Source organism: Bombyx mori, chromosome 20 (genome assembly GCF_030269925.1).
Source record: "Bombyx mori chromosome 20, ASM3026992v2".
Taxonomy (NCBI): Eukaryota; Metazoa; Arthropoda; class Insecta; order Lepidoptera; family Bombycidae; genus Bombyx; species Bombyx mori.
Genome location: NC_085126.1, coordinates 12398152 through 12423745, shown reverse-complemented (window position 1 = coordinate 12423745; position 25594 = coordinate 12398152). Strand labels below are relative to the sequence as shown.

Sequence of the window (25594 nt, the reverse complement as noted above, 5' to 3'; positions counted from 1 at the left end):
TAATATATCCCTTTTAATACTTTATAAACTATTCTATGTATGTATATATGAGGCGACTATTATCAAAGGCGGCAATCTGACTTTTGGACAATGATTGGTAAATCAGAAAAACGAATTATTGACTTTGTATTCCATCGGCAGTCACAAAACTCTTCGGAACGACATCTTAGATAAATAACAGGTTAACTATTAACCTTTATTTAATGCAGGTTTTGAACCGTATTCTTTGAAGGAGACGATTATATTCAAATCAATCTGTATTGACATATCAATAAAAAATTTTTGTCCAAATGCACAGATTGCCACCTTTGATAATAGACGACTCATATGTATGTATGTATATACTTTTTTATGTATGTATTTGTAACTTTTTATTGCACCTACCCCTATTTACTCTGCACTACCTTTGGTTGACTGGTAGAGAATGCCTTAGGCATTAAGTCCGCTTATGTAAATTTTAAATGAAGTGTAATAAATAAATAAAGCATACCCTCCTGCTCGGAGGTTATCGACGTTTTCATCAATATACTTTAGAGTTTCGTGTCCACAGTGTTCGTAATTCAATAGTGTTTAGAAAGCTGTTAAGTCTTAAATCAAGTTTTTCTATTTAATTTCCATGGAATAGCGCTTAAGTTTATAGAGAGACTCCGTGAGAAATAAAAGTATGGCGATTAATTATTAAAATACGTTCATAGTCACTGAACTCTTTAAGATTTCGGATTCATTGATTAAATAGGTATCTTCATTACATTTTATCTCTTGTTTTGTAAGTGACATTAAAAAATATCCACATTTTATTGATAATACTAATTAATGATTGCCTATACGTTTAATGAGGTTAACAAATAATGACTTACGATAAATTAGTCCTAAAACTAGTTAAGTTACGGCGAACGAGTTAATTATAAAAAAAAGAATTTATTTAATTAAAACGATGTTTATTCGTTTGAATGTACTACAAGACTAATTTATAATTACAATATATTTATTAAAGTAAACTTATTGCTAAATCTGCAATGGTGCAGTTTCTGTTATGACGCACGGGGTCATCCGATGTGGATTCAGCAAATACGGGCATCGGGCGATTGCCTAACTCCTCCCTCCTTAAGATAGAAGCGCGTCCCGCAGCTTCCAGCAGCGTCCTCGGTGCTAGTGTTCTCGGGGCTCTCGTTCTTTGATTGTAGTCGTCGCTGTCTCCACTGCCACAGCTTCCAGATGATTATTGCTATCAGAATGAGGTAGAGTCCCAGTGTTGACCAACTTGGGGTAGTCATCATAGTCTGCCAGTCGATGATAGGTTGTTGAATGTTTTCGACCCGGTCCATCAGTTCGTGGATGCTATCCAGAGATATATCTTTCAGTTGTAGGTTATAGCGAATATTCCCTTCTAGAATAGTGGTTTCGCTGGGAATGGGTACGATTTCATCAGCTGTAATAGTGTCCGTGTTTGTCTTCAGTGTTCGGTTGAATATTTCCACTTGACAATCGCTTGTAATGCTGGCGATGTATATTCCTGACATCTTTTTATAGTCAGATTTCCTTCCGCAGCGAGATTTCAGGATTTGTTCGTCTTTCAAGATGATAAGCCATTTGTTGTCTTCTAGTCTCTGGACCTTGCCTTGTTTCAGATTCATCCTGGCACGGGTGCAGTTTGTGCTCTCGTGTTTTATAAGAGTTACTATGCAGTCTTCAGAGTTCTCCACAGGTTGGGTGTTCAGCGATGTGCAAAGTTGGACGTCTTGTGTGATCTTCTTGCAATCTTCCTCCAGGTATGAGTACTCGTTGGTTCCCAGTGCTAGGTATTTGGATTTAGGAATAATGGTGAGGTTTTGTTTATCTGGTATGGAGTATAGATGGATAAGCTCATAAAGGTTTTCATCTATGGAAGGGATATCTAGTATGAATGTTAGTGCGTCGTTTGTGCTATACGCTTTTACGCTAATAGAGCTCTCTATACTATGAATATTTTTAATACTTATTCTATCAACGGGTCTAAATTGGTAAAGTTTTTGAATAGCTGTTATTTCACTTATAAGACTGTGTGGAGCTATAATGCTAGGATGCATTACTTCTAGTTGTGCAAAGGTCATGGCGTCTTCTAATATAACTAATTTATCTAAGAGTAATTGCAAACTAAAATATATTTGGATATATAAATCTAAAAAGTGCAATCTGCTTATTACTACGTTATTACTTAAAGTGGCGTTTTTTAACATTGAACCTATCTTTTTCTGATTTTCGTCTAATAACTTGATCTGTTTACTAAATTCTTCAACTGCGTGCTTTGCTATGAATAAAGTTTGTTTTTGAGATGTGTTAATATTATGGACTGAATTACGTAGATTAGATAATTCATTTTCAAACTTAATAGCGTCTTCATAATCCAGATTACCTGTAATAGTTTTAACTACTGAACCTAAACCGTTAATTAAGCCACGTCTAAGTCTATGGTGCGGTGCAATAAATGCTAACTTCTTCCCTATTAAATGTAAACTACTTTCTATTTGATCCTTATATGCTCTATGCAACTCTTCGTTACCTTCAGCAGCTTTAGTACTGGCATATAAAGACATAAGCTTTAAGGTTGTTTCATGTAAATACGATACGTTATATACGCAGGCCAGACTAAAAGTGTCTATCTGCTTCAAAATTTGTCCTTGTTTTAACAAAAGGATGCCATTAGTATTGTCTATAGGATTAAGGGTCAAGTCGGCGGCTGTGTAGAGCACGAAGGCTCCTGCGATGAGGGCCCTGGAACAAGATGTGGTCTACGTAAGAGTTTGAAATGAACTCTGATTGATTTAGAATTTGGATGGTGCCCTATAATTTCTGCGACATTATTAGGGTGTAAATGAATGATTTTATACGGACCTTTGAATACTGGTTTTGTCTTGTCGCTCCTGGTGGTTTTGGCGACCTGTTTATAAACGGTTTCACCTACCTTAAGCGTGATTGTTTCCGCTGCCTGGTTTCTCTTTTCTATTACCTGCTCTTTGTTCTTAGACACGTGGGCTGCTATACATTCCTGTACTGCTTCTGCATTCTTGCGGTGATTGAGGACATAATCTTGATAAAATTCTTTAGGATAATATAGCTCTAATGGATTTCGGGATGCCGTATGACCGAATAAAAGCTCACGTGGTGTATAGCCTGTAGTAGAATGAATAGCGTTGTTATAGGCGATTATAGCGTATTTCATGATCAATTGTATGGGGTCGTCTTTATTTGTCATTCTTTGAATTCTTATTATTTCTGCGATGGTTGAATGAAATCGTTCAATGGGTGAGTTAGAGTTTGGGTTGTAAGGCGTCGTGAAGTGAATGTGGATATCATGCGAAGCACATATCTCTTTTATGACGTCATTATCGAACTTTGTATCTGAGTCTGTGGTGATTTTAAGAGGTAGTCCTAGTACAGAAAATACTTGTAATAGAGCTTCTGCGATGTGAACACTACTAGAAGCATTCAGAGGCACCGCCTGGGCAAATTTAGAGAAATTGTCGATAATTGTTAAAAACGTTGCACCTCCAGTACTATAGAGATCCATGAACAAGTGTTGAAATGGCTTCGTAGGTGTCTCTGTTATAATCAATGGAGGTTTTAAGGGATTTCTTTCATATTTGGCCTTTAGGCAAAGGTCGCATTGATTAATGAACCTTTGAACTGTCAATAACATATTAGGCCAGTGATAATTCCTATGCAGATGCTTAAAGGTCTCTTGGATACCGCGATGCGATGATTTACCTTCGTGATATCGCTTAATGAGTTCTTGTTGTTCAGTTTTATTTTCAACAAGTGTGACCCGCGAAGTACATCTTATTAATTTAGGTCCTCTGTCATTAAATATCGTAGTATACACTCTTGAAAAGGCTAAGTATAGGTTTTCGTCGTAAAAATAGCAATGAAAAACACGGTCAGCTATTGTGTGTTCCTTTAAAAATTTGATAATTTCTGATTCAGTGTTATTTACTGGGATGAAAACATCCTTAATAACTGTCCTAGAGTTTGTTGATCTGTCCTCTACTCTGTATGTAGAACCTGGTGTGGACCTAACGTAAAATTGTTTCAACTGTCTATCAATAGCGTCGGATATTATAGGGATACCGTTATTTTCATTATCAGGTTGGGTATGATTTGTAGAAACTAATTGATCGGGGTCGACTGTTGTTGCACTCCTTGTGTCTGTCTCTTCGTCAATTTGAGAGGGATAGATACTGGTCATTTCTACGTCATTATTGTTATAAGGTTGGTCGTTATTGTCAGTATTGTTACGTTCATTGTCTTGGTTATTCGGGTCATTAGTTTCTATCTCTGCCTGTCTCCGGGCGTTTTCGAATATTCTGTTTATTATGTTTTCATCACTATTGTCATCAACATTAACAGCTAGAGAGTCTATACTATTATGAAAAATTTTTGCTCGAGATAGTGCATCTGCGTTAGTGTTTTGTTTGCCCTTTTTATAAACAACTTTGTAATCATACTCTGCTAACTTTAGTTTCCATCGTGTTAATTTAGAGTTAGGGTCCTTTAGACTCATTAACCATGTAAGGGGTCTATGGTCCGTATAAATTGTAAATTTACGGCCATATAAGTAAGGTCTAAAATACTTAATTGCCCATACTATCCCTAACAGTTCTTTCTCTATGGTAGAGTAACGGATCTCAGTATCTGATAATGTCCTTGAGGCATAGGCTACTGGTTTATCTGAGCCCACATTGCCTTGGGAAAGTACTGCTCCTAAAGCAAAGTCAGATGCGTCTGTCGTTAAAATAAACGGTTTGTCGAAGTCAGGGTATTGCAGGATTGGGGCGTTTGTTAGAATTTGTTTGCATTTATCAACTGCGTCTAAAAATTCGTTTGTATGTTCAACCTTTGCGTTCTTTTTTAGACATGCTGTTAAAGGTTTCGTCAACTTCGCAAAGTCCTTAATAAACTTCCTATAGTACCCGACTAGTCCTAAGAAAGCTTTTATGTCTTTTTGCGTTTGTGGTATAGGGAAATTTAATACTGCTTTAATTTTGTCCTTGTTAGGATTTAGTCCTTGGTCAGTCAATTCATGTCCTAGAAAGTTAACGTGCTTCTGTAGAAATTCTGATTTGTCTAACTGAACTTTCAGATTATGCATTTTGAATCGCTGAAATACTAATTTCAGTTTTTCATTGTGGTTTTGTAGGGACGTCGCCGCTATTATGACGTCATCTAAGTACGTAAATACGTTGTCTATACCTCGGAGTATATGGTCCATAAGACGCTGGAAAGTGCTCGGGGCATTTTTTAGTCCGAAAGGCATTCTTAGGAACTCATAGTGGCCTCTTTCAGTAGTAAACGCTGTTTTCTCTACGTCTTTAGGGTGCATTTCTAATTGATGGTAGCCGCTTGCTAAATCTATGGTCGTGAAATATTGTGCGCGCCCTAATCTGTCAAGGATGTCGTTAATGTTTGGTAAGGGGTACTTGTCTTCTATAATTCTGTCATTAAGTCTTCTATAGTCAATAACAAGTCTCCATTTAACTTTTCCTGATGCATCCGGTTTTTTCGGAACAATGTGTACCGGGCACGACCAAGGGGAGATACTTTCCCTCATGATTCCTTGTTTTAATAGACTATCTACCTGTTTCTGTATCTCTGTTCGTTGTTGGGGAGCCTGTCTATAACTTCGTACAAAGATGGGGGTGTCGTCGGTTAGTCTTAATTCGTGTTTTACTGTATGGGTAAACGATAAAGGAATGTTTTCCGAATAGAATATGTCACGGTACTGATAGCAGATTTTAGTAATTTCCCGTTTTTCTTCCTCGTTCATGTGGCTGGTACGAATTTTCTTTAAATTTTCACAAAGTTCTTTATCTATGTCAGTTTCCGTCTCAATTTTGTTAATTTCGTACTTCTGACTGTTTTCCATCAAATGTGACGGTAGTGGGCTTAGGGCTAACATACGATTGTTACTCACTATTTGCGGTGTATCATTATAATTGATTATAGATGTCCTGAAAGTCCCATTTTTTACTGTCACTATCGCGGCTGGTGACTTTAATCCTTTAGACCAAGTGAAATCGTCACAAATATAATAACCGTCAGTGTAATTTGTTTTAACCGTTATAAACCTCTCGCAGTTCGGTTCTATTTTAACTTGCTTTACCGGATAGTCGAAATATATTGGTATTTCGGTATTAAATGTTCGCAACACTTTATTTTTGAAATCTATATTACAACCTAATTTTTTAAACAAGTCCATCCCAATAAGGCCCTTATATTTTGGGTCAAAATCAAACAATAAAAATTTGTGGTGTATATCGGTGTTGAACAGGTAAGGTAAAGGTAAAATTGCGACGTGCTCGTGACGAGTAGTAGCATGCGCGGTTTTTACCGTAAATGGCTCACGTTCGATGCAATGTTCGAGACTAGTACCGGCTATTACATCGGGTGATATCATACAACGTGAGGCACCAGTATCTAATAAAAATTTACCTTGAAACTCCGGTAATTCGATGTAAGGGAGGTGGTCTTTGCCGTGGTGGTTGAGGTTAACAGTCTTTATCAGCTGAGGTTCGATTGGTCCTCGTCCTGAAGAAAATCCTGTTGATTTGATTCTTCTCCCGACATATCTGGCATATACTCGTAGTTTTGGTCGCTGTATTGCATGTTATGGTTATAGTACTCACCACTGTAATATGGGTCGTAATTGTCAGGGTAATACTGCTCCTGGCTATGCTGTGTGTAAAACATTTCTTCCGGTGCAAAGCGCGGTTTTTCGGGCTTTTTTACTGACCTCATAGTGACGTCTGATACTCTTTGTGGTGGGTTTATTTGCTGTCGAGGTACATTTAGTTGTGGTCTAAAGTTGCCTGTATTCCTAAAGGTACCTGATCCGCTAGGTCTCACATTACTTGACGCCGGACCACTCCTCCAAGACGGCATGGTTGGCCCTCGTTGTGGTTTTAACTCCGGGTTCCAACTATTGCGCGGGGGAAGGTTACTTACCGGGTAAGAGATTTGGTTAGACTTAGTTATTTCCTTTTGCTTATGCTGTATATTTAGTGAACTAAAACTATTATTAAATCTATTAAAAGCTAATCGGACTTCCTCTTGTCTAGCCGTTACTATAGCTGCTTCTAGAGTCGAGGGTTTTGAAATCCTCACCCCAATAGATACGTGAAAGTCTAAGTGACTTACATATTGGTCTATTACCATATTTTCGTAGTATGACTTATCTGTGTGTCTACCTACCACGTTTAATGTGTCTAATATTTCTCGCAAACGTTTACCAAATGACTCTGCGTCTTCGTTCTTATTACGACGCAACCTTATTAATTCTTGCATCAATTGTATTTCGTTGCGTGGTTCGCCTAATCTACGCGTTAGTGCTGTTTTAATAGCTTGCCAACTATCCACGTTTCCCTCGGAAGCTATTGCACAAATTGCAGTATCGCTCAGTTTACTCTTAATTAAGCTAATAAGAGCGGGGTGTACCCTAACTGGTTGATCCAATAATGATATAACATTTTCTACTTCTTTAATAAAATAGTTCAATGTTTTAGGGTTACCATCGTACTTAGGTAACAGTTCAGAAATGAACTTAAAAGTTGCTAGTTCGATGTTTGCCATTGCCATCTTTATAAGCTATACAACACAAAACTATAAAACTCACAATTAAATAACTTTGTAATAATATTTTACGTAAGATTATTAGCTAGTACTCTGCTTATTCTGTACGACAAAAGCGTGAAAATGAATTATCAGCAACGTTATATGATCCGCGATTTTAGCAAACAATAAAACGTACCTGTGATTTATAATATTGCTATCCAAGCGAATTACAACTGTGTCATTGACATATGCATATAAAAAAAAAATACCTATCAGATTCACCTACTCTAGTGTATGTAGTGCTTTGTTTATAACGATTTTAGTCTATACACAAACACACATAACATTCAGGATATAACGGCAGGAAATATAGCACAGGAAACTGGGAATACAACTTGCACTCACCCCAATGTCCTTTGCATCTCCAACCGGGCCTTGTAGTACAGCAGGACTCCCAATTCTCCGGAACTCCCGCTTGATGATAGTCGCCGTTCGTAGATCCGTTGTATGAGCTCGCAAAAATAACGGTTGATACCGTTCACTCAAGCCTGAAGAGTTATATTCAAGGCGAGTGTCGCGATCCTACCGACTGCGCCAGTTAAGTTACGGCGAACGAGTTAATTATAAAAAAAAGAATTTATTTAATTAAAACGATGTTTATTCGTTTGAATGTACTACAAGACTAATTTATAATTACAATATATTTATTAAAGTAAACTTATTGCTAAATCTGCAATGGTGCAGTTTCTGTTATGACGCACGGGGTCATCCGATGTGGATTCAGCAAATACGGGCATCGGGCGATTGCCTAACTAACTACAAGGGTTTTTTTAAATTTTTTTTTATTGCTTAGATAGTTGGACGAGCTCACAGCCCACCTGATGTTAAGTGGTTACTGGAGCCCATAGACATCCACAACATAAATGCGGCACCCACCTTGAGATAAAAAGTTCTAAGGTCTCACGTATAGTTACAACAGCTGCCCCACCCTTCAAACCGAAACGCATTACTGCTTCACGGCAGAAATAGGCAGGGTGGTGGTACCCACCCGCGCGGACTCACAAGAGGTCCTACCACCAGTTTATGTAAGAGTTTTATTTGTGAACATTAATCCCTCATAGGGAGCCTTTGCGTAGAGGCTCGATGTATGGGACGCAATGATTAACAAACATTTACCTCGTATGTATGTATAAAAGTGATACCATCGTCTGAAAATAAAGGATTGAATCCTCAACTCACTTCTAAGTAAGCCCCAGACACCAATGTGGCCGTGACCGAACTGCTCGTGCATATTTATAATTCTTTATGATAATATTATCAGTTGTTATCAAGTTACACCATAGATAAGACTGTTTATACATCTGAAATAATAAGGCGAGGAGGCCGGTTGCGCACGTTGTGTAATCAGAACTGAAATACTAATAACTTGTAATCCAGTCACGCCTGCTTCAAGAGCAGTCCCACTGCCCAATCCCGTCCCTATTTTATTCACTACCCAGCCTCCGTTGACAACGTAAGAGAATCCTATTGGTGGTAGGACCTCTTGTGAGTCCGCACGGGTGGGTACCACCACCCTGCCTATTTCTGTCGTGAAGCAGTAATGCGTTTCGGTTTGAAGGGCGGGGCAGCCGTTGTAACTATACTGAGACCTTAGAACTTATATCTCAAGGTGGGTGGCGCATTTACGTTGTAGAGGTCTATGGGCTCCAGTAACCACTTAGCACCAGGTGGGCTGTGAGCTCGTCCACTAATCTAAGCAATAAAAAAAAAGCCTTAACTGTTATTTATAAAACAATACTACCCCCGCGGTGGTTGCGCCCGCACTAAATACGAATTGTAAATTAGAAATAATGAAAGACGTTGCTTTTCCCAGGATAAAGAATTAAATGCGTCACTCAGTAGTCTACAAATTATCACGCACGATAAGTAAAATAACATACAAGCGAACACACCGGATATATTCGGCGTTCCCCGGGACATTTCTTTAACCACTGTGCAAAAAGTTACTCTGTTTTAATTCATGCCATCTTCCAAATCCACTCAAATCACATTAAAATCCGCTCGCTATTTTTGCGTGACTGAGTAATAAAAAACATCCTAACATTACATTCTTTTGCACTTAATTTTAATCTTATTATTGATATAGAGAAAATAATCACAATAAGGCGAGAAAACCGTAAAAAGTTTACTTAATATCATCCTTCGTACCTCTTTTAAGAATAAAACAACGATGAAAATGAGAAAACTATACTCTAACGGACGAACAGTCAGTCGATTAGCACGGATCCACTTCACGTGAGAATGGAATAAACTCGCTTCCTCTCGACCCTGACTCCGCGTTACAACGCAGCTGCCTTCAGAATTTATAAACGATTTGCACCCGAACTCTCACTCAGTGATTCACCAACATCTTACTCGTACTTACTCTTGGACAGATAGGATCATGGTGAGTGATCACCGTTGCTTATGGCCAACAACAATACCAGAAGCACAGGCATGATGCTTCCTAATGACTCATATAAATGAGTTCAAATTAATGTCAGTTATGCGGAGATTTGTTTAATATTTTTTATTTTTTATTGCGTAAGGGTGTGGACGAGTTCACAGTCCACACGATGTTAAGTGGTTACCGGAGCCCATAGACATCTACAGCGTAAATGCCGCCACGCACCTTGAGATATGACTTCTAAGGTTTCTGTTCAATTTGGTTACTCCACCCTTCAAACCGAAACGCATTACTGCTTCACGGCAGAAATAGGCAGGGTGGTGGTACCTACCCGTACGGACTCACAAGAGGTCCTACCACCAGTAAGAAAGGAACGAATATAACTGTGTACACATACTTTCGTCGTCCGCAATCCATTCTTTAAGTTGAATTAACAATCATTAGATTCGGTTTTTCACCCATTTGCCTCAATGAAAAAAAACCTTATTCAACCTGCGTCAACTCGCTAAAGACATGTACATATTTACAAACCACAACGCGGTCGAATTGATTAAAAAGGCTATTTAATTTGATTGAAAACATATCGTGTCAAGTCTGCTTTGTTAATTAAATACAAAATTCTAGTTCCTTTTCAATATCACAGTTCGATGTTGTTCATTACTATTTTTTCAAGGTCTCCCAGATCAACGTGGCAGCAGGGTTGGCTAGATCAATTAATAATCGAGTTCTTACTGAACGTGTTGGGTTGGATGATTATGTAAAGTTCTTTAAACCCATCACGCCGTCATCGAAATATTTGATCGTATGGTGTAATAATGCCTTTTTTGCCCTTGGAGGCATACGAGCATACGGCCCACCTGATGGTAAGTGGTTACCGTCGCCCGTGGACTTCAGCAATATCCTTGCCTTTACCTACGTTCGTGCTCAATGGTCCTCTTAAAACCGCGTGTAATCTGTACCGGGGTACAAAAACTTTTGTTTGTGTAGACGAGTGAACTGGTGTTTAGTTACCAGAACCCATAAGCATCACGGTAAACCAACTACCGTCTACCTTGAGACATGAGTTCTAAGCATCAATTTTATAATATGATTGCACCAAATTATAATTTTGATGTTAATTACACGTTGTTATTACTTCATTGTGGAAGTCAATCGTGAACATGTGTTAGCACTTATTGCAATAGGATAATAAGTATCTTAATAGAATACAACGAGTGTCGGATACAGATGAGTGGTAGCCCTACCGGCGTGCGCGGCAGTTCAGAGTAGTAAGTCGACCTCGAACTCGGGCCGTTATCTCGCCCACAATGTTACACGATGACAAATATCTATCGCATTATCACTTGGAAACAAGAGTCCTGAACGATATTAGCGACTCGGTGGGTTTTCTAAACATTCATCTCCCTGGTGATAACTCGCTGTCACGTGGATGGTGTACTCGTCCGTATTTCATAAGAATTTAAAGTCGAAATAATCATAATTACTGTCGCCCATGGACTTCAGCAATGCCAGGGGCAGAGCCAAGCCGCTGCCTACCGCTTAATACTCTCCTCCACAAGCCTCGTTTTAAGAAGGACATGTCATAGCGCTCAGGAAACACGCTCATTCCATAGCCGGATGGTACGTGGCAAAAAAGACCTCTGGAAACACACTGTGGATGACCGCAGTAGCTCCAGGTAGTATGGATGAACTCTACCCCGGTGGCGGGCGGTGCGATGGTAAAAACGAGATGCCGGTATCATCTCGAACAATTCCTCAGAGCAATAGGTAGCAGGCTGATAGGTAATCATGACTTAATTTCGTCTAAGTGATTGTTAGCGGGCGCTGTCGATGTTCACGAGCCTCTGCTCACAGTCGGACCACTCTCGGTTGTAACAACATCGTCAGCACGGGCCGCCTGCCGATAAACTGTTTGTGCTGCTCGTAAACACCACCCGTATGCTTAGTGCGAGTTTTTTAACGTTCTCGATAGCGTAAAAGTTAACTAATTTGTATGCAGTTGGAACAGCGCCCCTAGCGGCAAACGTAGGCAAACGTTTCAACGCCATACAAATTTGAGTTAACGTTAAAAACTCGCACTAAGCACACTGATTGCCCTGTGAAACCACTGCCCGCTTTAGGTACGTTAACGTCAAAATTACAGCCATAATTTAACATTATTGACATTGTTTTCCTAAAAGACATACAAGGTTGTTACACAATTTAGTTGAAAAGAAACATCCGCGTTATGAATCAAACATAAACACTAGTGTGTAGTAGTTTAGTTACGTGTCAGTGTGACGCACACAAGCACAGTTGCATTGCTCCTGCGTGACTCATTGTGAGGATGTCTGCACGATATCGCGATAGAACAGTACAGACAGTGCAGTAAGGCGAATATTACGGAGGACCTGACGACGTAGGTAATGCTTTGTATCCTACTAATTTTATAAACGCGAAAGGTCGTAATAATGTATGGATATATGTTTGTTACTCTTTCACGCAAAAACTACTGAATGGATTTTGATGAAACCGTACAATAATATAGTTGACACATCAGAATAACACATGGGGTATAATTTATAATAATATATATAAATCTACAGTGGTTTTTACGGATGTTCCGTTATAACTACTGAACTATGCATCCGATTGACTTGAAACCTGGTATCCATGTAGAAAATACATGACTTAATGGATAGGCTAATATTTATGTGAGTGTTGGACTCCCTACACCAGTTGCGGGGGCGTTAATGATGAGAATCTTTGTGGGGGTGATAATAATCTAAATTTTAAACGCCCAGCGAAGCGGACGGGTACAGCTAGTAATTTATAAATATATAGTGTGAATTACCCAAAATATAACGATAAGTGTCAAGTAAAAAAATCTACCATCTCATTTGCATAATCAATAGTAAATTACAGTTCACGTAGCGAAGTGAGGGCGTGTCGCTAGTACTTCATACTTCTCATGGCTTACTGTTTAACGCTCTTGATCAAACTTTTAAATATTTTTATCCTACGAGTGCCTTATGTGTGACGTTGACCGATCCGCTGTCTATGATTAGCAGCCCGAGGCCAAGAAGTTTTTAAACTATGAAAACTACACAAATAAATCAAGAATCAGTGTTTTGGGAATTGTAATGATGTGCAGGATCCCTTATAACTATCCTTTTGAGAGATTTAGGAATTTCTAGAGGTGGCAAAAAGCAATACCGTCATACTGTATAAACGAACACGACATATTTTATAACACGCGCAGTCATTGATATGTTTAGAGCGACGCTACGTATCGCGAATAAATGTTATTATGAATGATGTAACGCGATCATCGAGGAAGTTGTTCAATGTATACGTACTAGAATGAGTAAGTTATATTAATTATTGTCTATAGTATGTGTAGTAAATAAAATGTTTTTGTCTCCATAACCACTGTGTATGCTAGTTTGTATGTCCACACTGTGTACAATGTATATTTGTTTGATAGGTCAGTGGGAGAAGCTCCCGCTCTGGACTCTGGAGCGGGAGCTCGTGGTGCAGGATATTGCAGAGAAGGAGAGCATCAAGGTGCTCGAGAAGGCCACCGTGCCCATCGTCAAGATGACCGACAAATATTCTGATGTTAAAGTACGTATGGACATATGATCATCGGTGTCCCCCCCCCCCCCACCTCTCACTCTAACCGCTAGCTAAAAAGACTACACAGATAATTATAGTTTTATTAAGTACTAGCTCACCCGGATGACTTCGTAGTGCCTCAATCGATAAATAAAAGACCTAAACTTTTGTCTATACTAATATTATAAAGAGGAAAGATTTGTTTGTTTGTTTGTTTGTTTCGAATAGGCTCCGAAACTACTGGACCGATTTGAAAAATTCTTTTTCCATTAGAAGCCGACATTGTCCCTGATGAACATAGGCTACTTTTTAAAAAAAAAATTTTGTTTTTTTTGTTTCATGTGTGTTTTAATGTTTCCGAAGCGAAGCGAGGGCGGGTCGCTAGTATAAAATAAACTAAAAACAAAAGGAATCCGTCCGACGGGGGACACATCAAAGGAAAAACAAAATTGTTGTTTTTATTTAATTCCGAGCATTTTCATATTTATCTACCTTTTAAACCTTCTCTGGACTTCCACAAATAATTCAAGACCAAAATTAGCCAAATCGGTCCATCCGTTCTCGAGTTTTAGCGAGACTAACGAAGAGCAATTAATTTTTATATATGGACCTTTTATTTTGAATGTGGTGTAAGTCCATTTTCTTTTGTTTCGAGAAAATTCAAGGTTACTATATTTGTTGATTTAAAAATACAGGCAAATCATATGAGGTCTGACTATGCCACCTACCTCCGTCAATTGGACTTACACCACTTTCATAATCGAGGACTATGCAATTTCATTTACCGACCGAATTAGAGTTGTACAAAACATGGGATTTTTTTGAGAAATTAAACACGGACTAGTTATATATACAAAAATTACATTAAATTAAGCATGAATTCGTGATAGCTCATTTTTCTCAAAAATGGACTTACACCACTTTCAATATAAACGGTCCATATATAGATAGATAGATATACAATTAAAGTAATAGTTTCTATTTTATTTCACTAGTCAGATAATTCAAGTGGAACTTACAAAGTAATTTTATTACATGGATGTACTGAATATATGCTTGAGGGTCAGGGCACAGGTCTTCGGTATTTTTGAAAGTGAACCTGGAATTGTCCATTTCAATAATTAAGTACAGCGTGTGCATACGTACTGTGGTCAATAATGAGTTATTTCGCTGCGCAGGTGGACATATCTTTCAACATGAGCAGCGGCGTGAAGAGCGCCGAACTTATCAAACATTTCAAGGTGAGTGCGCGGTGACGTCACGCGACTCCTCTCGTCCCATGCAACTTGCACTTTAGCTGGACCCTGAGTGCGGTTCCACTGTCTAGATACATTTGTGAATTTGAGGATTGAATAGAGTGTGTACCTCATAAATCGCCTGTTCGCATTAAAAGTGTACAATTCCCAAAAATATTCGAAATTGAGTTAATATGCGTAAACATTTGGTATCACCAGTATTTTTCTCATAAATACTGTCAAAAGAGTTTTAGTTTAGTTAGTTTTACTTTAGTTTTAGTTAATCTATGTTTTGACTACTATTAACAAAATTAATACATAATTTTATCTTACTTTAAAAGACATAATGTAACTGGTAAAAATAAATGTTGCAAAGATGATTAATATTAAAAATATCACATGTTAAACCTTTAAAACACTCTCCTGTAAAATTAGTAAGTTTTGAGATTATACAGTTTTAATGCGAGAAGACGAAATAAACAATCAATCGTATTTGGTTTGAAGTATAGCAGTGAATAATTATCTGTCAAGTCTATCAGGAATATTTTAGCTTCACTGGCACATCGACACGACCACGCAATTCAATGTTCACAAGCGGATTACATGAATGTTGACCGACTCGCTGTCCGGTGTTGCTGACGAGATGATCAGTGTGAGCCGCCAGGCGGAGGCCAAGTCTGAGCTTTGTCCGCTGACTCTAGGCTAGGCAGTACATTAACATTGATCTTGTAATTTTCAGGAGAAATACCCAGTCCTTTCTCGACTGGTGATGGTCCTGAAGCAGTTTCTCCTGCAGCGAGACCTGAACGAAGTGTTCACTGGAGGCATCTCCTCGTACTCCCTGATCCTCATGTGCATCAGCTTCCTGCAACTGCACCCTCGGCCCGAGCGCCTGAGGCAGCCCAACAACCTGGGCGTCTTGCTCATCGAGTTCTTCGAACTCTACGGCAGGAAATTTAACTACGTGAAAACCGCCATCAGAGTCAAGAACGGCGGCTCCTACGTCTCCAAGGACGAGATACAGAAGGTGAGTGAGAGACGTGACATTCCACTAATAATAATAATTACATTTACTTACTCCACAATACAAATAACTTTTCAATTAATATGACATAAAAATTCTAATTCTAAACAATATTACAATATATTAATTATACTGACACAGTGGAGACAAAAAGGCCGCGGCTCAGCTTTGTGATAGATAGCTGAAACTATCGCTGTTATTCTGCGGCTGCCTGTAAGTGCGATGGGATTGTTATTCAAACACGAAATTTATCAATTCAACGATTTTTAATTTGTTTTTGCACATCGTACTTCGACGTAAATAAATAAATATTTACTGACAACCACGCCACGTTACGTAAAGTACGTCGTATATTGTATAGTATATTGTACGTCAGCGTAAAGTGGTTCCCGACCCACAGATTCACGAGGCAGTCCGCCGCCGACCTGCAGACTGCGCTCATTCGCGTTGTGTACCGGCACACTATAAAAGAAAATATATTTGAACTCTGAATGTCAAATATCAGAGATCTAACTTGGATCGCATCGAGATGGTCACTATTCATGACACGTTACTGTTTCAGGAGATGAACGACGGTCACCGTCCGTCGCTGCTGTGCATCGAGGACCCGCTGACGCCGGGCAACGACATCGGCCGCTCCTCCTACGGCGCCCTGCAAGTCAAGCAGGTCTAGTCTAGTCTAGTCACTTAAACTATAAAACAACATACATACTGTGCGAGTCATGTATCATACAGGGCACGCGCGTTATCATATCAGCACTTTTACATCGCTTTACTCAAACCGTAGCTTATAGCGCCAGTACACGTCCAGCACTCATATACAGCGGTACTCACCACATCAACATACATAGAATTAGTTACTTGTTAGCGAAGTATATAATAAACGGATATTCTTTGACTGTCAGTGATTTCTTCTTATCTAAATCTCAAGTTGTATACGCCACATCCAGCAGCGCATACACATACATATCATTATATACCATTAAGAACGACCTAACGTTTCACAAATTTTAGTATATAGTTGTTTGTTCCTTCTTAGAAGTTTACAAGTTGTGTTATGAGATACCTACATGTGCGGAGCAAACAGGATTGGGAATGTAGAATAATATCGATAACTTTATTGTTATAGTATTTGTTATCTGTAGTCACAAATTCAAACAATAATGAAGCTGGACAAATAATTAAGAATGAATTATTAAATTGCTCTAGAGTTATTTTATATGAAACTCAAATTAAATAAATAATATTAACGAGAAGTGTCTTAAAAAAATTTATACAACACATTTGAAAGTAAATTGAGTAGTTAGTAGCGTGGCAGTTCGCAAGAGAGGGAGTTGTATCAATATAGTTGTTCGCTGGCAGGCCTTCGACTACGGGTACATCGTGCTGCAGCAGGCGGCGGCGGCGGGCGCGCCGGGCGTGCTGGGCCGCGTGCTGCGCGTCACCGACCACGTGCTGCAGTACCGCCGCTGGGTGCGCGACACCTTCCACCCCTACTTCTTCCCGCCGCCCGCGCCGCCGCGCCCGCACGACGACTCCGACCAGGTCCGCACCGCCACACGTCGCGCCACGCCACGCCCCGCCCCGCCCCGCCACGCCACGCCCGCGCTGTACCAACTGTGCGTGTTGCAGGAGTGGTCGTCCGGCTCGGTGTCGCCGCCGCCCGCAGCGCCGTCCCCGCCGGCCGCCGCGCCCTCCCCGCCGCCGCTGTCGGCGCTGCAGTGCTCGTCGCCCACCCCGCGCCGCGTCTCCGCGCACCAGAGCCTCATAATACACCACATCACCAGCAACTCCGACTTCAACAACATCCCCTCCGGTACGCCCCCACCGCGACCTGCGCGCGGGCTCAGTTGTGTTCAACTTGTGTATGAGTAGAATTCAGGGTTCAGGAATAACTGCTTCGGACGCTATTCAATGACAACTTCTCACTGAACAAACGCAAATTTAGAATTGTTAATGAATCTGTAATAAAACTGTTTGATACGAAACGAACAGATATGTTCCGATGCGGACCCCCGAGCTGCTGACCCCGCGCGGCCGCCGGGCGCCGACTGTGTGTACTTTTTAATGCACTGTCTTAGTATTCGCGAGTGTTTGCTTTTTTAACGTGTCTCTTGGCTTGTTGTTCATTTACACAACACTAGTCCCTCCTTCAGAATTGATCGTTACTATTTTAAAAGCGTGTGGAGTTGTATTTACGACAGTGGGTGATGTTTGTTGTCGTTGGTTCGTTGTAAATTTTAATAAAAAATATATTTCGTTGCCCCGGTGCCGGCGCCTGCATTCATTCTTAAATGATATCTTCAACCGTTTCCCTCCTCAAAGCCTTTAACTTAGTGACTTTTATCACATTTAATCTCTAGTATCTGTAACTGCTTATTTTAGAACGTATTCGCGTCGCTCGGGAGGGCTCGCGCCGCCCGTCGCCGACCTATACTTACAAACAACGTTGGACATCTCCAGGCGTGATCCAGCGCTACGGCACCGCCGAGCCCAGCAAGGCGCGCCCGCAGCGCCCCCTGTCCGCCAAGCAGCGCCGCCAGCCGTCCCCCCACGGCGCCCCCTCCCCCGCGGTGCACGGGGGGCCGGGGGGGCCGCGCCGGGGGGCCGACCGCCACAAGAAGCGGCGCCACTTCACGCAGCGCTCGTAGCGGAGCCGCCCCCCGCCCTGCGCAATGCAATTGACAATGTGGGATTTGTTATACTTCTTGTTCGGTGCAACCAATTAATGTTCGAATTTGATTACTTGTGTTGCTGTCCGCTCACAAACACAGAACTTAGTGATATTATAACGATATGTTTGGTCATCAGACTGTGTGTTTGTTTGTTTGGCCGGCCCGGGCGGCTGCGTCCCGCGGGGCTGCGCTGTGTGCACTTGAATGTCCGGCTTCTCATAAATATTGAAAAGCACACGCTTTGTTGAATAATATAATGTAATTTACTATAATACAGTTTCGAGGAAAAGTGAAAAATCGATTAACTTAATTTTATTTATTGAAAAAAATATTGTAAGCTAATAATTAGATATTGATTCTACTAATGGAATGAAATATAAAAAATAAAAAGACTGGCCCAAGGACAACAGCTGATTGAGAATATTCCAGCGCTGAGAGCGGGACGACACACCGGCATTATAACAAAAGGTCACGAGAAAGACTGAAATTGTTTTGTAAAGCAATGGAATGAAAACTAAATAAAAAATGACGCAATCAGGAGGTTGTTCAGAACAGCAGGACGTTAGAAATAATTATAGGAATGGACGCCTCCCCCGCCCCCCGCGCTCCCCGGCCCCGCCCCCCGACCCCGCGCGGGGAGTAGACGCGGTGGACCAGAAGTCAATTCGCGCGCTCACCAACGAACAGACGATGTTGCGAAATGTTTTATTTTAAAAATGACTACTGCAAAGTATGAATGTTTTAGAAGAAAAATTTTGGACAGATATTTTAAAGAACATGGGATTGCTTGAATATTTTTTAATCAGCGACAAACTGATACGTCTGAACCTTGCAGATGTGTCACAGCTCTGCTACTCTGTCGTGCAGACAACTCTGCCATTAAATTTGCACAAGTCCGCGTGTCCCACAGTGGAGGGGGACGCACGTGGGGTGCCACCGCGGCCCCCCCGGCAGTATCTGGACGTAGCGCGTCCCCCCGGCGTGTCCCCCGGCGCGTCCACCCAGCGGACGGACAAGGAGATCATGTCTCTAAGTACATACACTAATGTATTATATTTTTGCAAATTTCTAATTCTCTGATGTTTTGTGTAGCAATATCGTGTAGAGGCGCCGCCCCCCTGCTCGCGCGCTGCTGCAGTGTCCGTTCCCCCACAGTACATTCTATACAAATATTGCCGCATAAAACGTTCAAATCGTGTAACATAAATTTAGATTTAAGGAATATGAGGTGTTGCAACATGCGAGGGCCGAGCGCGCCGCCCTCTCACTCGTTTAGATTCAAGTTATAATGAGTGAGATAGAGATAGAGAATACAATTAAAATGTTTACTACGTAATGTGGGAATTTAAGCAAATATAGGCGTCCGTATGTGTACTGCGTGCGGGCGTGTTACTGTGCTCCGGGTGAATGATAAATATTTTCCTTTTTAAAAGCTTGTAAATTTGACATTCTACTAGTGGTAAAAAGATATTTTATTGTAAAATATTCAAATATTTTACTGGTGGTAGGACCACTTGTGAGTCCGCGTGGGTAGGTACCACCGCCCTGCCTATTTCTGCCGTGAAGCAGTAATGCGTTTCGGTTTGAAGGGTGGGGTAGCCGTTGTGACTATACTGAAACCTTAGAACTTATATCTCAAGGTGGGTGGCGCATTTACGTTGTGGATGTCTATGGGCTCCAGTAACCACTTAACACCAGGTGGGCTGTGAGCTCGTCCACCCATATAAGCAATAATAAAAAAGATAAGCGAGATGTAGCGTACCGTAACAAATGAAACATAACAGTAATTCTATACTATGCAGTTTTATGGGATCACTTAAAATGTAAACGATATAGACACAGACTTGTTGGTTCATAGAGTGTATCACATTGACGGTGGAACAACGTGGCCACGTGATCGCGCCCGCCCCCGCCCGCCGTGATCTGCCGCACCACACTGTGTATCAGATTTCTGCCTATTTCTGCCGCGCTGTAGTCATGCGGCATGCAACAGTACCGCCTGACTCACGTGGCACATTCACTGTATGGGCCCGGCAAAAAAACATCACATAGCTTAATTCTAATAAATCACTAAACTAGTTACCCAAATTTTGTTACTATGTATATAATATTGTGTGTAGTTAAGTATCTCATAAATTTAATTTTCAAAAACACGTATTTTAAATCTAATAAATTTTTTGTCACATACAAATTTGATCGATTTGGTCGCCGACTGGTGGCCCCCCGGACTAGTGGTCTCCGGGCTGGCTGCTCCCTATGGGTTCGCAATAATATTAATTCTGTGTCACAATTAAATAATAGTCGGGAGGTCGTCAGCTGAGTTAATGTCAAAAGAGACTTTAAAAGAAGAACCGCACTAATCTTCTGAAACAATTTGAAAACCGCCTCCCGAGTCGGGTGCGGCCCGCGGTAGTTGCTCGGTCCTCGTGTGTTGCTAGCCCTCTTGTACATAAAGTGTTAATGTACATACTCATTTGTATATAACGTGTACATACTCGAGATATATATATTTAAAATTATTATAAAAATATACTTTAAAGAGAACGTTTTAAAAATAAAAATTGAAAAAAGTAAAAAAAATAAAATAAACACACGCCGTGAGTATGAAGCGGAAAAAACGATTTTGTTGGCTTTTTATTTTCCCGCCCCCTGTTGCCTCCCCTCCCACCCTCACGCCGCCCCCACCGCGAGCAGGAGTGCGCTGCCTCGTGCCGCCAGACCTGTGACTTGTAACCTGCAATACTAGTCAACTTATTGTTCTGTATTGCCTCCGTTAACGTCCTAGCACTCGGCCCACCTGATGGTAAGAGGTCACAATGCCGGTGGTACAGCCGAGCCGCTGCCTACTGCCGACGACTGCAGACCACCACTAATTGTAGGTCTGTAAATGTAACACTAACGTAGTGTGCGATACGCAGCAGTGCAACAACTAGCGCCGCGGCGGGCGCGTGCGACTTTTTTAAGATAAGAGTGAATTTTCATTTCAGTTTCATAATTTATTTGGGATAGAGACTGCTGCTGTCCCAAGTCTTCTAAGCTAGCTAATGAGCTCGAACGCTGAAGGAGGCGGCTGCTAGTGTCAGTGGCAAGGCCGACGATTTCTTCACACATGTAGTTGCGGATGGGTTTCAATGTGCTTAGTGCGAGTTTTTTACTGTTCTCTATAGCATAAAAGTTAACTCATATTTGTAAGGAAAAGGACCGTTTGCGTACGTTTTCCGCTAGGGGCGCTGTTCCAACTGCATACAAAATTGGGCTAACTTTTACGCTATCGGGAACGTTAAAAAACTCGCACTAAGCACACAGATCTAGATCGCCGTTCAGGTCTATATTCCTGTGCCGCGGTACTGCGACAGCTAACCCCAGGAAGCCATGCGGGCGCGGACACTGGCAGGTCGTGATGGGACGAGTTTGTGTAAACTGCTCCTCGTCAGTCTCCGAGCACACGACAGTTCACTCCTCCGTGGAGTTGTCCAGCGTGATATAACCTAATTGGTACAGCGGGACTCCCACTCTGAAAACACGTTTTTGACATTCTAATTCCGGAGCTACCCATTTGTTCTTGTCAAATTAAAAACTAATTTTTTTCCGGAAAGAGTAAATAATCCCAAGTTGGGAACTTTGGACGTAGAACATTTACTATTAATTACTTAGTAACAAGTGACGTTTAATTTCCATATATGTTTAATGGCATATCATTATTGTGGACAATCACAATACGCCTTTTTCCTATCTATATACTGATAACCTTGAGAGGTTATGTCAGCGTAAAAAAAAAAAAGCGTAACCTAACACGTAGTGAGTTCACGGGACTCAAACCTGACGATGTTGCTAACACTAACCCTAGCAAAAGCAGTACGTACTTCGCAGAATCTACTACCGGATCGGAAACGCGGCCCACTGAGAAGATCCGGCGAGAAACTCAGGGGCTGTGTTAATTTAGCGGGTTAATAGTTGTAGGTTAATTTACTTTCCGAGCCCTTCGTCGCAAGCAACGGGTTTGGCGAGACCTTAGGGCGACGTCGACTGATTACCATTCGGTACGTAAGATCGGGAATGTAGTTACCGGGGCCATGATTAGAGGGTTCTCATGTCGTGCCGCTTTGTCGAAATGGCGCATTGATGCCGACTGTAGATACTTAGGTACTGATGGACTCTAGGTCCATGTCGTCGTGGAGATCCACGTTTCTCACGTACCACGGTGCTCCGACGGTCATCCTCCATAAATGGGATTGTACGGTTTGCAGGGGTTTCAAGTTAGTGCGGGCCGCGTGTGCGAACACTACATTTGCATAAGTCACGACCGTAACTATGCAAGTTTTATAGTGGCACCCTATTATGAAGGGTCATCTTACTTCACTTGTAGATCACGTGGTAGAGTCCACCGAGTAGGAACGCGGTGCGATCGCGTAGGTACTGACTTGATGTGAGGTCCAAATGTCATTCCCCTGTCGAGATTGACGCTTAAGTACTTAGCCTTGGAAGCCCACGGTATGGGCTGGCCAAAGAATTTTATGGCGGGAATGGAGTTACCGCGCCTGATTGGTGACAAGATACTAGCAGTAGTGTCCGTAGGGCGACCCTTCTTGAAAAGCACGGCTGTGCTTTTCGTAGGGTTGATGTCGATGCGCCACTTCCGAAATCACTGTCACAAATTGGTGGCCACGATCTGGAGTTTACTATGCATGAACGACATCTTCCTATTCGAGCAGTACACAGCTGTACCATCCGCGAAAAGGGCTAAGTGGGTCACAGGCGACCGGGGTATATCGTTAATAAACAGGCTAAAAAGTTGCGGAGAGAGAGTGGAGCATTGCGGGACTCCGGCCGAGATAGGTCGCGGGAAAGAGCGAGTTGTAAATCAGACCGTTGCGTTGCAATTATCGAAGAAGAGGGCTCCGGCCGGGATTGGTTTCCGCCTATTTAGCCCGATTACGATATGCTCCATGAGGCGGTGCGTTTGATGGAACAGCGTCAGAACGCTTCTTCGAAAAAGCGGCGCAATACGATAACCCTCAAATTGCATATCCAACTCCGGCGACAGGGCAACCCAAAGTCGCGCTCTCCCGAAACATCGAGCGGGTCCTATACTCCGGATCATTCTCGCTACTTTTAGGCTCTCCAAGCACCGGCCCCTGTCGAACTTGTCTAATAAAACGAAGAGCTCGGCGTGCATCCTAGCCCACAAACACAACCTGCGGAATTTCTCGGCGGATATTCTTATTGGATCGCGATTCCGGTGGCAGTTTCCGCAAATCACTGCTCTAACTAGGCCTAGTGCTAGCAATTTTCTCAGGTTGAGCCCGTGAGCTGACCTACCCGTCCGCGCGTAGCTGCAATAGCACGGTAGGTTACCAACGATTAGGGGAAAAGTTGAATATTAAGTGTGTAGCACGTAAAGCCCTTTACTGGGATGACGTAATTAGAACCTTCGTAGTTAAAAAGCAAACCTGATTCTGTTCAAAAGGATATCAATTGAATTTAAGTCGTAGATACCTCACTAATTAAAGGACTGAAAACGCACAATTAAGTCCTTCACTACTATATCACCATTGTAGTTTAGACAATAAGATTGAGATTTGATTGTTAGTTGTAAGTTTGATTGAGGGTAGTATCGCGCATGCGCGAACCGTAGTAAACACAGTAATGAGGCGGTAGGCGCCGCGTCCGGACGGTTCTTATATTGTGTCGTATTGGTGAAATATCGGTCGTGACGCGTGTGTTGTGCAACAATAATACTGGATTTCTCCCTAAAAACTTTCTCTGTTTTATTAAATCACGAAGCAAACGATTGTTTTGAAGGTATGGCGTTAAATTAATTAAGTTATTATTTATTTAACTGTTGGTTTTTTCTTGTTATATAGTGGTTGACCCGATTTCTAAAATAAAAATAAAGTAACGATTTATTGTGTGTGCGGGAGCGTGTCTATTATACTAGATTGTAAGGGTATAAAAAGATTTTATGTCAATTCGACCCTGAAATATTTATCATTGGTTGTCAGGGATACAGTCGAAAACCTAAAGTTAATATTTTAAATCACAATTTCCCTAAACTATTATATTTAAAATTAAAATGAACATTATTCAAACATCAATTTTAAATGCTCTTTGTTTTAATAGACTAATTTTTATTTAGAAGTCAAGCGCTACTAACCTACTTTTTTCAATCAGTTAGAGCACAATGAAGAATCTAGGGATAAATCTCTTCAGATTTATGGAAATCATGTAAAGCTTCATCTTTTTTTTTAGTCTTTCGTATGAAAACAGTATTAATTAACTGTAACTATTTGCAAGATAGGTACTCACTTATTGTGACGAAAACATGAATGGGAGTCGAATTTATGCGCGATCACAGCTTTCAAAGGAGAGGCTTTTTGTATTACTTCGGGCGCGATGAATTATACTCTATTCAGCTGAAAGTAGCCGACCAATGTTTCAATACTATTCAATATATTATGTACTACCAATCTTACCCAAGCGATTTGTAACCATAACATACCTAAATATTACCAAATAAGAAGACACTTCATGTAGTTTCCAATATGTTTTTAACACTAGTCTAAACTAAACACTAAACGATAGTAGTACGTCCTGTGTATTCCTAACGCGATTATGCAGCCTACTTGAAATACTATAACCCTCACTGTTGTGTTTGGTAAGCGTCCTACGGTGGGCGACAATAGTTATGTTCTAGCGCTATAGCGGTGCCCATTACCAAATAGAAGAAACCTCATCGCGCTAACGAAACAACTTCCAGATACCCTGACACTTTTTTTTTCTTTCGGGCCGCGGCCTAACCTCCTACGAGGTCCCCACGCCTAGGGGGCGCGCGCGGTATGTGGAACTGTTCCGCGACTGCGAACCGCGGGCCCAAGGCTGTTATTTAGGACCCTACCCACTAAACGACTCACCTACGCATTCACTTCGACGTCCGATCTCCGCCCGTGGTCAGAACCCGGTCAGAGTAGAGGGGTGGGTACAACGAGACTCACGGCGTGACGACGGGTTATCGAGGCGGTAGTCGACGACTCTC

The 25594-nt window shown here is 41.3% G+C and overlaps 1 protein-coding gene across 2 annotated transcripts in view; it reads left to right on the top strand.

The window, feature by feature from the left end:
• The window catches only part of LOC101738940 (non-canonical poly(A) RNA polymerase protein Trf4-1), a 37803-nt gene extending 16621 nt beyond the window's left edge, over nucleotides 1-21182 (top strand). Inside the window, exons 3-9 of one of the 2 annotated variants that reach the window (XM_038018024.2) lie at nucleotides 13497-13636; nucleotides 14806-14868; nucleotides 15602-15889; nucleotides 16449-16553; nucleotides 17249-17431; nucleotides 17519-17702; nucleotides 18350-21182. In XM_038018024.2, coding sequence (XP_037873952.1) covers nucleotides 13497-13636; nucleotides 14806-14868; nucleotides 15602-15889; nucleotides 16449-16553; nucleotides 17249-17431; nucleotides 17519-17702; nucleotides 18350-18537 — 1151 coding nt within the window. In that variant the 3' untranslated portion in view covers nucleotides 18538-21182. Of the gene's footprint in view, nucleotides 1-13496; nucleotides 13637-14805; nucleotides 14869-15601; nucleotides 15890-16448; nucleotides 16554-17248; nucleotides 17432-17518; nucleotides 17703-18271 lie in introns of both variants that reach the window. The other variant, XM_038018023.2, reaches the window with a different exon arrangement.
• Nucleotides 21183-25594: the final 4412 nt, after the last annotated feature.